General features: G+C 40.6%; 1 protein-coding gene across 1 annotated transcript; it reads right to left on the bottom strand.

Moving 5' to 3' along the window:
• Window positions 1-311: 311 nt before the first annotated feature.
• On the bottom strand, window positions 312-4093 carry LOC110703728 (zinc finger MYM-type protein 1-like). The gene is made up of 2 exons (XM_021881507.1): window positions 1269-4093; window positions 312-1204 (listed from the first exon to the last, which is right to left on the bottom strand). Exons 1-2 carry the CDS (start codon window positions 2545-2547, stop codon window positions 483-485), a joined length of 2001 nt encoding a protein of 666 aa, XP_021737199.1. The 5' UTR covers window positions 2548-4093; the 3' UTR covers window positions 312-482.
• Window positions 4094-13175: the final 9082 nt, after the last annotated feature.

Below are 13175 nucleotides of genomic sequence, written 5' to 3'. Positions count from 1 at the left end.
CTCCGACGATTTCCAGCAACTAAAGCTCGGCCGCGCGGTTTCCTGCAAGCCTATCTCCGACGATGCGTGCAGTGGTATATATATATATATATATATATATATATATATATATATATATATATATATATATATATATACACACACACACACATATATATGTATGTACAGTGCCGGGGCTAAAATTGCAAAAAAAATTTGGGGCCCTGTTTAACTTTTTAAAATGGGGCCTTATAGTTCATAAATTTAATACCTAATTTTTATTTGATAAAAAAATTCATTACATTAGAAAATTCATCATTTTTTTTTCAAAATAAAAGGGAGATGATTAAGATTTACAAAATTAGGATCAAGAAGCACAATGTGGCCATGATCCTTGGGCCTAAAAAGGCTGCTGATCATCAGCAAACGAAACAACTTAAATAACATAACATCCAAGCTACAAATCATACTACAAAATATCAAAGTTTGATTGTTCCTAGAAATCACTTAAAAAGAGTAGCTCTTCTTGTATGTTTTGTAGCAAAGTCATCGATGACATTCTCCATATCGACTTCATCTAAAAGATCAGATTCAATAGCCATCAAAGCGAGTCCATTTAATCTTTCTTGTGACATTGTCGTCCTTAAGTACGATTTCAGCAACTTCAACTTTGAAAAACTCCGTTCTGCAGAAGCAACACTAATAGGAATTGTTAGTAATATCCTATATGCAATTGTTGCATTTGGGAAGCAAGTATATTGTTTTAAAAAATTCAATAAATCAATTGCTCCCATTTTCTCCTTGGGTAAAAACTCTCTAAACCATGTTAACTCAACAAATAAATCCTCTCCATCAACATCAGAAACCTCACCTTTCTTAAGAGCATTTTCAAAAGCTAAACAAGAAGATAAAAGTTTCTCATCATCCATTGAATGCAACTTATCATAATTGAACAAAAAGCCAAAGATATTATCATACGATTCATATTGTTCAAACCTTTTTTCCAATGATGCAATAGTTTGATCCACAATGTATATAAAATATTGGATTCTAAATGATTCCTCAGGAGATAATAGTGTTTCATCACCATCTATCTCATCAAATTGTCTTTTTCTACGTATTATACGTCTTTGTAGAAATACAGGATCAATGCCAACTTCAATAGCTAATTTTTTTGCAATATCTATGGCCTTTGAAAAACCATTCTCCCTATAATTTTTTAAAAAAGGAAATCAACCCTTTAATCTCACCAATGGCGATATCAATCAGCATATCCTGGGATTGTAATTGTTTACTAACAAAGTTTACAGCACATAAAATTTCATACCAAATGATTGTAGCAAGCAAAAATTCAAAACTACCAAGTTCATTATTTGCTAAAGATCTAGCTTCACTTTGAAGTTTATGATCATTGTCAGCATCAACTACTTCAGCTACTTCAAGTAAGGCTTCACGTATCTCAGGTATTTGAAATCTGATTGCTTTGATACTTTCAACACGACTTTCCCATCGAGTGGCAGATAATGATTTAAGAGTTAAACCTTTAACATATTCTTTTAAAATATGCCATCTCTTAGTAGAACCAACAAATATAGTATAAATGCGTTGGACTATACCAAAGTATTCCCTTGCTTTAGGAGAAGCATTTGCAATGTCACACAAAACTAAATTAAGACTATGACAACCACATGGAGAATAAAAAGCTCTAGGATTCAAATCCAATAGTCTCTTTTGCACACCTTGATGTTTACCTTTCATATTAGAACCATTATCATATCCTTGTCCCCTTATATTATCTATGTCAAGATCATGAGATATTAACACATTTTCTAACACTTTAAATAGTCCTAGACCAGTAGTATCATTAACTTGTAAGAACTCAATAAAAAATTCTTTCACTTTATAAGAATTTGAACATTTGTCAACACACCTTAAAATTAAAGTCATTTGTTCTTGATGACTAGCATCAGGTGTACAATCCAACGTCACAGAAAAATATTTTGCTTCTTTTATTTTCTTCATGATAGCATTATTGATTTTAGAAGCAAGTAAGAGTATCAATTCATTCTGAATTTCATGGCTAAGATAATGATGATGAATAATCCCATTCTCAATACGACGAACATGCTCAATAATCACAGGATCAAATTCAGCCAACATTTCAATCAAACCTAAAAAATTTCCATTGCTACTTTGATATAACCTTTCATGTTTCCCATGAAATGCAAGGTTATTTTTACCAAGGAACTTCACAATAGCAATAATTCTAATAATGACACTTTTCCAGTACTCCTTTTCTTTATGAAATTGGTCTTGGGTAATTTTGTCTATTGTTTCATTATTTTTCAATCTATTTCTTAGTTCACACCAAGCACCCATGTTCAAAATGTGATCAACACTTGTTTCATGTTCTTTAAGTCTATGACTAACATGTGACCAATCATTATATCCTTCATTTACCAAATTGCCTTTTCCGATACCCTTTTTGAAAATTTTTACAGCAAAAACAAAATACGTTGTCAATATCTTTAAAATAAACAAGCCAATCTCTATCACAAGTTTCACCATTAGGCAAATACCTAGTATATAAATTTAAAGTAAATCTCCTAGATACTTTGTCTTTAGGGCCTTTCACTACGGTTAAGTCTCTTTTAGGGCCATTGAGAGCCAAAATATCAATCGACTTCTGATCAAGAGCTTCCCATATCCTTGGATCGTATATATCACGAGAAACAAAATCATTTTCTTCAACATTGTGAATATTATGGTCTGAATTTTCCTCCACATTTTGTTCAAAATCATTAACATTATTCAGATTCACATCTTCTTGCTCAACATTAATATTATTATCATCAACATTAACATTGTCATTTATCACATCTACATTATCATTATCAACATTAACATTATCACCACCAACATTATCATTATTTTCTTTTAACTTTGAATCAATAGGATTTTCAGTTCACTGTGGCACTATTACAAAAAACTTATCTAAAGCACCTTTTTGTGATTGAATGAATTGATCTTCCTTCTTTTTTTTTATTGCGTTTTTCATGCCCAGATGGATACTTTCGAAACATTTTAAACACAATTACACAAAATATTTGATAAGAGAGGAAAAATATCACCGGAAAAAGCTTGTAACAAGCCAACGATTGAATTCGACAGATCCGAGATCGCTAATTGCTATGTATAATCCAATACTCCATCAAAACCATTCATCAACCGCTGTAATCAATAAAAAAAATGAAAAAAAAAACTTATGAATAATTTATACATAGTAATTGCTAAAATTTAACAAAAAAATAAATTAAAAAGCATAATATTATCAAACAGTAACAGATTTAACAGGTAAAAAAAAACAGATTAAACACATACCGTACTCCATAGGCGTATCCATATCCAATGCCGATTCCAAAGAGGTTTATGATAAAAAAATTTCCAATTACTAGCTATACTCACAGTACTTGCAAATAATTTTGGAATTAATATTATCTTAAAGATTTCTTTTTTATTTATAAAATTGAAAAACCTAGTAAATTGCATATATAGAAAAATTTGGGGGATTAACAACGGTTTAATAATTAATTTCATCTTAAAATTGAAGATTTAACCGTTGAAATTATGAATTAATATGGGCAAAATTATTTTGGAAGATGAAATATTTTTGGGCTAATTGAATGATTGAAGATACTAATAAAAAGTAAATTAAAAATGTTGAAAACAAGATGTTAAAATAGTTAAGTGTGAAATTAATTTTGGAAATATAGAGTGAAATTAATTGAATGATATATACGACTTGGAATTAATTGAATGATAGATTGAAAGTTTTTTTGGAGAAAAATATTGGAGAAGAGGAAAGGTTTGGGCGGAGGATTCTAGAGAAGTGACTTATTTCATTCACTTCATTGAATTTGACTGACAGACAGTTGTACACTACTACACTTTATTTCCCAAAAAAATAAAAAAATTGCTGGCCCCAAGGCTTGAAACTAGGTCTCGTACACAAAGAATAAGTGTTATAACCAATACTCCAACTATAATCTTGTGATATTATGTACAACTTAATTACATATATCTGAATTTTGGTTCCGTCGAACACCCCGCTTCGGCCCAGAACCGCCCCTGTGTATGTATATATATATATGTATGTATATATATATATATATATATATATATATATATATATATATGTATGTATGTATATATATATATATATGTATGTATATATGTATGTATGTATATATGTATGTATGTATATATGTATGTATGTATATATGTATGTATATATATATATATATGTATATATATATATGTATATATATATATATATATATATATATATATATATATATATAAAAAAGCTTAAAGGGTTCTTTCAAAAAAAAACTTTCAAAAAAAAAAAAGCTTAAAGGGTCGGCGGGTACCCGTCAAACACAAAAAGGCGGCCCATGACCCGACCCGTAAAACTTCAGTTTTACCGTGCCGGATACCCGACCTGCTAATTTTGAAAAAAACAACAAAAATACCCGCTAAAATCAGCCGGGTCAACGGGTCAGGTCAACCGGGTCGGTTATTTTTGAACACGCCTATTCCCTGCCACCCTGACACCCAGCCTAGTGGCTCCGGTCACCCTGACCCTTGGCGCCGAAAGCACGCCTAAACCCCCTCCCTTGACCCGCAACACTGACCACCCAGACCGCCTCAATCAGAGCTGACGCCCCCCTTCATCCTCCACTGAACCACCAACCCCCTCCCCAAACCCTCGAAAACCCCATACCCACCCCGATCCCAGCTGCCCTCTCCTTCCCCTGTTTTGATTCCGCCAGATTTCCCCTTCCCCCGTTTCAATTACGGCTTCCCTGCGCGATTTCGACATTCCTCACATTCCCCTGCCAAGATTCCGACCTCCCACACTTTCCCATGCCTCGATGTCGCGCCGCGCAACCTCAACACATCTAGCGTGCTGGGTTTCGATTTTCGAAAGGGTTTTGGGGTATTAGTCGGTTTCAGGCGGCGGTGGATTCGGGCCTGGGTGGAGCGTTGGTTTTCGGTCTGGGTGGGGTGGTAGTTCTAGGGCCTGGGTGGTGGTGGGGATGGTGGTGGCTGTGGTGTGGCTTAGGTGGTGGTTTTTTATTTATTATTTTTTTTTTATTTCTGTATATGCTTTTACTTTTTTTATTGTTAATTTTTTTTATTATTTTGGACGAATCAAGTTATGACACATGTATATCAAACTAAATAAAAAAAAATTACCTCTTCAACCGGTTACTGGTCACTCGAGACTATTTTGAGCGGATTGGATATAAAGGTCGGATTATTAAAAAATAATCCGAGCAAATTTTCCTATTATTATTAGTTATTACATATTTACTACATAGTTTAAATCATCACAAAATCACATCAATTCCTAACTAATTTTGAATCAATAAAGCTATATTTTAAAAGTATAGATTAAAAAATTAATCTTAAAAATCAATAAACAACTCAAGCACGAGACACAAAACTAGTATATATATATATATATATATATATATATATATATATATATATATAAACCACAAGGTTTAATTATTTTTTTTTGTAAAAAACACATAATTTATTCAAAGAAAATTAAATCATCATCATCAAGATTATTCATCATCTTCATCTTCAATTCCTCACCTTTCCAACAACACAATGCCACGGCAATGCACTAAAACCTCCCAGCCATATTCTCCGCCACTTGATTCACCGCCTCACGCCAACACCGAATATCCACCAGTTCAACCACCGCAATTAACCACCTACCACACCATGTTACACACCACGCCACTTCAGTCACGCCACCAAACCACCTTCGAACCGCCACCAATTCTCACGCCAATAGCCCGCAACATCACCTGTCACCAATCCTTGCTCTAATAACCTACCCAACACATTGCCACCTCAATACCCTAAAACCGTAGAGACTGAACCTAACCCACGACCTTAACCAGCCGGCCGACCAGTCGACCACAACACAACCCCGATTTTCCCTTTTCCCCCAACCTCTTCGATTACCCTTTTTCTCCAACGCCACCCCCTAATTCATAAACCCTGATTTCACATCTAATCTCCATTTCCAACAATCAGCGTTTCCAATAGCTATACATCTTGAATCTAAACTAATTTCACTGAATTTTACCCCAATTTTTTAGAGTTTTTTTGCCCAGAATTTCAGATGTGCGTGTTGTGGTGGGGGAATTTGGTGGTGGTGTTGAGCTGCGAGAAAAGAGAGAGGATTGTGAAGGCTAGGCATCGCCGGCATTTGAGGGGAGGAAGGAGGCTGAGCGTCGCCGTCCGGGGGTAGGAGTGGGAGTGGGAGTGGGGGTGCTTGGTGTCGGCAGGGTCGGCTGGTGGTTTAGCTTTGGCTGGGTTGACGTTGGTTTGTTTTTTAATAAAATTATTTATAATATTAAAAGATTCAAAATACTAAAACTAACCTAAAACCTCTTACCATTAGTTTAAAATAATCATTAATGTTATAAATATCTTAAGTATAAAAATACAATGTTACCATGGATAATATAAATCATGGTCGTTCACCAATGAGAAAATAAATAAAAATATGGTGTTATGAAAGTGAATTTTCCTTTATCTTTTTGATTAGTGTATAATATACGGTTGTAAGTGTGCCAATTAAAAATGAGAGGAACAAACAAATACAATTGATATAATTATAAGAATTTCATAATTGTTTTAGGTGTTTTTAGTCTCTTGGGAGAGTTATGTCACTAAGACTAGTTCGGCGTTATCTATACCTGCAAAACACGGAAACTCCCGTTGGTAGGAGCTCCGCCTCCGACGATTAAGTTAATATTGGTCGTAGAAGATGAAAATGTGCGGAAAAAGTAAAAGTGAGATTTTCTCAGATTCCGAGATCAGTTGTGTTTTTCTCTAATGTTAGAGAATATAGGGTTGTTTTAATAAATGAATTGTGTCCCCAGAATGGCGGAAATCTCCTTATTTATAGGATCATTGGAAAAGTGCCCTTCATTATGTCAAGATGACTTAATGGGCTGCGCCGTTTTGCGGCGCTCTTGGGAATTGGGCCCTGAAGGGCGCAATTCCATCTGTTATTTGAGGCTTGACACGTGTCAGCCAAGGAGTGGTCCACGTTGGACCCCTCAAAGATAGACACATGTCCCTTTCTAATTCGACCACGTGTCTATGGTATTTTTACCCTAAACATTTGCCCCTCACAGGGGTGACGTGGCAGGCCACGTGGCATCTGTGACAGAAGTCACCTGCTGATTAGCTAACGTTTATTACCGTTATACTGTGAAGGGAATTACAAAAGTGCCCCCGTTTTAACCTTCTATAAATAGCAAGTTACCCCCCTTCCTCTCTCTCATCCGACTTCTTAAAAATCTAGGGAGAGAAAAAGAAAGTATTTCTAGAGAGAGACGCTCTGACCCCGCCTATAGCTGATTTCCAGAAAACTTTCTGTCTATAGTTTCGTGGACACAACCGGCACCGCCTGAGAAGTTTTTCCAGAATTTTATAAGGTAATCATCTCTCCCCTTCTTATCTCTTTCAAGCTTTTGCTGTTTGTATTTTTATACTTTTCATTAAATGGATTCACCATCAATACACACGGCACATCCTAGGATAGTAGTCAGCCGGTCTCTTGTTACGGTTGAGTCTAGGACTGGGGGTGCTATCTCTGGATGTATGGACCTGCTTTGCTCATCCCTGAATCCCACCGTCTTTGTGTAGGACACAATGGCGAGGGTAAAACAGACAGCTACAAAGCCAAAGAGAAGGAGGCGTAATATGGAAGTGCTTGCAAATGAGGTAACCTCAGATGAGGAGTACCAAGAATGGGATGAGCAAGAAGTCTTCTCCACATGCCCCCACCACTCCAAGTGATGGGATTTTGAAAGAGTCAGACGACAAAGGATCCGCCTCTGCTTACGGTCCCAATAACGAGCCATACAGCGAAGAGGCCGTTGAAAGATCCGGCTTAGAGGCTTCTAGTTCCAATCAGGAAGACCTCACCTCTAATTACCAGTAAGCGGCCAAAGGGCCGTCCATAACGAACCCCACTTAGGCGGGTATTGATTAGGGGATTTTTCCCCACCAATCACCATCCGACAAGTGGACCAATCAGGTTCCGCCATGTGTCCGTCACATGGGCCAATAGGAGCCTGCCACGTGTTAAGCAATGATCCGTCCACTATGGACCAATTACGACACGACACGTGTCCTTCCCATGACACCTGGGATAACCGGTCACCTAGGCCCAACTTCCGAGGGAAGCCCAATCAGCCCAAGGTTAACCTAAACCTAGATTAACACGTTTCCCGAGGTTATAAATACCTCCCTTAATCCTCATTAAGGGAGATTACACGCTAAAAAAGCAGATTACACACATTAAACACTCTCACCTAGAGAGACCCAATCACTTTAATTTCCGCATTAATTACTCCTTAATCAAGTACTAACTTGACCGTCGGAGGCGGATCTCCAATCATCCGGAGCATCCGTTTGTTTTGCAGGTACAGGCGTCCGGTTCCAGTCTCGGAATTGTAACTCTCCCGCAGGACATCAGAAAACCCCGAAACATTTTGGCGCCGTCTGTGGGGAGAGTATTTCTGAGATGGAATCCACGTTTGTACCGACTCCTGAAGAGAGACGTCCCCTGGACGACCCTCTAGTTCAGTCGGACCACGATACTGAGAATGAATTTGAAGTTGAAGCTCACACAGCTTCAGACGGGACCCTAAGGGCCCGACGTACCCGTCATACCGAAAGGAGGGAACGGGAACATCTTCAAACTGGAAGCGAGCCAGCAGGCGCACCGCCTGTTCGGCAGCAGCCGACTGATGGGTCTGCTCCCATCACAAGGAACGAACTCATGACCTTCATGAGGGACTTCAAGGGAGAAATTCAAGAGTTGATCAACAAGAAGCCGCCTGCTCTGGACAAGGAGTAGTCGGCTAAGAAACCCTCCACTTCACTGAAGAGGAAACCAGTTCAAGGGCGAGAGGCGACCCCTCATCCTAAATCTAAGAAATGGGAGCCACCTGCCCTTGATTTCACAAAATACCGTTTTCCTACTCCAGGAAATAGGAAACCTGTTCGTCATATTCAGGCGGACGGGTCGAGGAAAACATACACAGACGCTCGGCTACTGCTAGAGCAGAAGAAGAGTAGCCGATTGTCAGAGTCGGCCTCTACTTCAAACTTCCAAGACAGTCTGCGAAATACCTCGATGAGGCATACTCAGTCGTATCATGAGAGTCAGTCAGGCGGCACCTCCCGCCAGTCCGGCTTTCATAGCGACCAGGCGGTACCAAACTTACCGTTTGTACCGCAACAACAGTATTTTTTACAGCCACCTCCGTTTGGTGGACATGCAGCAAAAAATGTCCAACCTATGGACTGGCAGCTACGGTTGCTTAGACTTGGTGAACAGCCGTCGGCCTTCTCCAAGGAAATTACTGAAGCCGCTCAGCCGGCCAAAGTGAAAAATGTATTAGTAGGCGCCTATGACGGCACTACTAACCTAGAAGACCATCTGATGGCATTCACCAATCTGATGTACCTTCAAGGGTTGGATGATCCCACTTGGTGCAAGTGTTTCCCAGCGACTCTCAAAGGAATCGCATAACAATGGTTCAGCAACCTGCCGACTGGTTGTGTAAATAACTTCAAGACGCTTGCTTACTTATTCACCTCCAACTTCGCCATGAACATCCCTGCGAAGAAGACAACCCTTGATTTAGGAACAATTCAGCAGGGCGAGAAGGAGGGGCTTCGTTCTTACATCAGGCGGTTTAACCTGATGAGAATACAAATTCAAGGGTTACCGGATGAAGTAGCCTATACTGACTTTTTCAGAGGTCTCAAAGACGGGTCGACCTTCAAATTTGATTTGGTCCGAAAGAGGGTGGCGACTCTTCAAGAGGCCTTGATTGAAGCGGAAGCCTATATACAGGCGACTGATCTTTGTAGTACGGTAAAACAGTCAGACGGGAAAAGGTCCGACAAAAGAGAAGGACGACAGAAACAGTCGTCAAACAAAGACGAGAAGAGAAAAGAGGTCTGGGCGGCTGATTCCTCTAAACAGCCGGCCCAGAAAAAGAAAAAAGAATTCAAACCATACTCCCCAAAGTATGCGTTTAACAAGGATAGCCAGTTTATCCTAAAGGAAATCAAGGGACGAATCTCAATTGAGAAGCCGGTCCCCATGAAGGGTTCTGCAAACAACCGGAACCAAGAAAAATTCTGTGATTATCATGAAGATGTTGGTCATCACACCAATGAATGCATCAGTCTCACGCGGTATCTGGACCGCCTGGCTGAGCAAGGTGATCTTGACACTTATGTCAAGAAATCTACGAGGAACACTTCCTCAAAAAAGCAGTCGACCAAAAAGAATCAACAGGCCGACAGCTCCGATACAGATGATGCAGTCGTCTACACCATTGCAGGCGGCTTCTCAGGAGGCGGCCCCACTATTAGGGGCAACAAAGACAATATCAGACGGTTAGATGTAAATTCCGTTCACCAAGAACGACCCTCCAAATATTCATTTCCTGAGATTGTCATCACTGAAGAAGATCTAGGAGGGGTAAGAGGGCCGCATGACGACCCTATCGTTATTGAATGTAAAGTGGCCAACCAGAGAGTTGGCCGAATCCTCATAGATACCGGAAGCTCCTCAGATCTCATCAGTAGCAAATGTCTGTCGAAACTAAAATATCAGACTGATTGCATACATCCGGCATCCCACCCTTTAGTAGGGTTTGGAGGAGGAGTCGTCCACCTAGTGGGACGAGTGGATTTACCCATCCGCCTTGGCGAAAAAGGGGAAGGACGACACATGGTAGTCCGGTTCTTGGTAGTAGAAGAACTCTCGGCCTACAACATGATTCTGGGACGACCAACCCTGAATAATTCCAAGGCTGTTATAATCCCATCTCTTATGTTGCTCAAGTTTAAGAGGGATAATGGAACAGTCGGGTCCCTAAGGGGAGATCAGAGGATGGCCCGAGAGTGCTATCTCTCGAATGTCAAGCCCACTGTTATGGCCACTGGGTCGAGTGGTGGAAAAATAGACCTTGACAATGTCAAGGAGAGTGCGCCTGTTCAAGAAGCAGGTGGCAAGAAGAGAAAGGCATCCCAGACAGGGGCCGCAAGAAAAGACAGAAAATAGCAATCATTGGCAGAGGAGCGGTCGGATGAATTCCGCCCTCAGCCGGCTGGTGAGCATACGGACTCGATCTTAGACGATTCACGTCCTGAGCGAACAGTCAAAGTTGGGACGACTGCTCTGAGAGTCCTAGGTGACGACTTTCACAAACTATTGAAAGAATACAAGGACATCTTTGCATTCGAAGTCCATGAAATGCCAGGCATTAGTCCTGATCTGGCGGTACATAAACTGGCCGTGGATCCGAAAAAGAAGCCGGTACGGCAGAAGAAGCGGAACCATGGTGAAGAAAGAAGTCAGGCGGCAGCCGTCGAAGTTAAAAAATTACTTGATGCAGGGTTCTTTCGGCAATGTTACTTCCCAGACTGGGTTGCAAATGTGGTGCTTGTTAAAAAGCCGAATGGCACCTGGCGAATGTGTGTAGACTACACAGACTTAAACAAGGCGTGCCCCAAAGACAGTTACCCTCTGCCTAAAATTGATAACCTGGTCGACTCAACAGCCGGCCATGCTTTGATGAGCTTTATGGACGCCTACTCTGGTTTCCATCAAATTACTTTATGGAAGAAAGATCAGGAGAAGACGGCCTTCGTCACTGATCAGGGGTTATACTGTTACACGGTCATGCCGTTTGGTCTTAAGAATGCCCCGGCCACTTTCCAGCGAATGATAAACACTGTGTTCTTTGATCAAATTGGGAGAAATGTCGAGGCATATATTGATGATATGATTGTCAAGTCTAAACTTCAGAAAGATCATCTGTCGGACCTCCGAGAAACTTTCGCCACACTCAGGCGGCACCATGTCATGCTCAATCCCAAGAAATGTGTCTTTGGAGTTGAGTCTGGGAAATTTCTCGGATTCCTTATCAATCAGAGAGGAATAGAGGCGAACCCTGAGAAGGTGCAGGCGGTCATTGACATGCAGTCGCCTCGTACCATCTGAGAGGTTCAAAAGTTAACAGGTTGTCTGGCGGCCTTGGGAAGATTTCTAAGCCGATCAGGCGACAAATGCCTATACTTTTTCCAGGCAATTAAGAAAAAGGCAAGGTTTGAATGGGGGCCGGATGCTAAGGCGGCCTTCCAGAAATTGAAAGTTCACTTGCATTCGTTGCCGAGGCTGGTCAGCCCTTTGCCCAAAGAAGTACTCTACATGTACCTGGCCGTCTCTGATCATGTGTTAAGCGCTGTTCTCCTTGCTGAAAGAGACGGCTGTCAGCTCCCGGTCTACTTTGTCAGTCATGTACTGAAAAATGCCGAGTTGAGGTATCCCTTAGTGGAGAAATTTGGTCTTGCACTCTTCATGGCTGTTAAAAAATTGAAGCCCTACTTTTTGGCACATGCAGTCGTCGTGTATACAGACCAACCTATCAAGCGGCCACTGACCATCATGGAGTCGTCAGGCCGAATGATCAAATGGGCCATAGAAATTCAGAGCCTCGAAGTTACTTTCGAGCCTAGAAAAGCAGTGAAGGGGCAAGCCTTTGCTGACTTTATTGTTGAGATGACTCGTCCTCCGGACTCTCCGACCAATTCTGGAAGGTATATGTGGACGGAAGCTCTACTTCAAATGGTTGTGGAGCAGGCGTCATATGTCAGTCGCCAGAGGGCGACAGGTACGAGTATGCTCTACGCTTCAGTTTTCAGGCCTCAAACAATGAGGCAGAATATGAAGCTTTACTAGCCGGAATCCGCATGTGCAAGGCGGCAGGGGCAAGAAAAATAGACGCCTGTTCCGATTCACAACCAGGCGGATGCACTGTCAAAATTAGCATCATCCGCCTCCTGTGATACTCCTCGAACTGTTTTTTGGGAAGTAATGGAGAAGAGAAGCATCGAGGAAGACCCTATTGGAATCTTAGACAGAAGCTCAACCTGGATGGATCCAATCAGGGCATATCTGACAAACGGTACCCTGCCGGATGATCATCAACAGGCGGCAGCACTGAAAAAACGAGCAACCAGTTTTGAAATAATAAAGGGAGAACTTCACAAAAGGGGGTTCCTTCAAC

The sequence above is a fragment of the Chenopodium quinoa genome, unplaced genomic scaffold (genome assembly GCF_001683475.1).
Source record: "Chenopodium quinoa cultivar QQ74 unplaced genomic scaffold, ASM168347v1, whole genome shotgun sequence".
In the NCBI taxonomy this organism is placed as follows: domain Eukaryota; kingdom Viridiplantae; phylum Streptophyta; class Magnoliopsida; order Caryophyllales; family Amaranthaceae; genus Chenopodium; species Chenopodium quinoa.
The sequence above is the reverse complement of the archived record's forward strand: the minus strand, read 5'-3'. Positions and strand labels throughout refer to the sequence as shown.

Coding starts and splice junctions, on each gene's coding strand:
- LOC110703728 (XM_021881507.1), bottom strand. CDS start 2,547: ATGGTGAAACTTGTGATAGAGATTGGCTTGTTTATTTTAAAGATATTG. Junction 1,205..1,268: donor TGTAAACTTTGTTAGTAAAC/AATTACAATCCC, acceptor GTTGATTTCCTT/TTTTAAAAAATTATAGGGAG.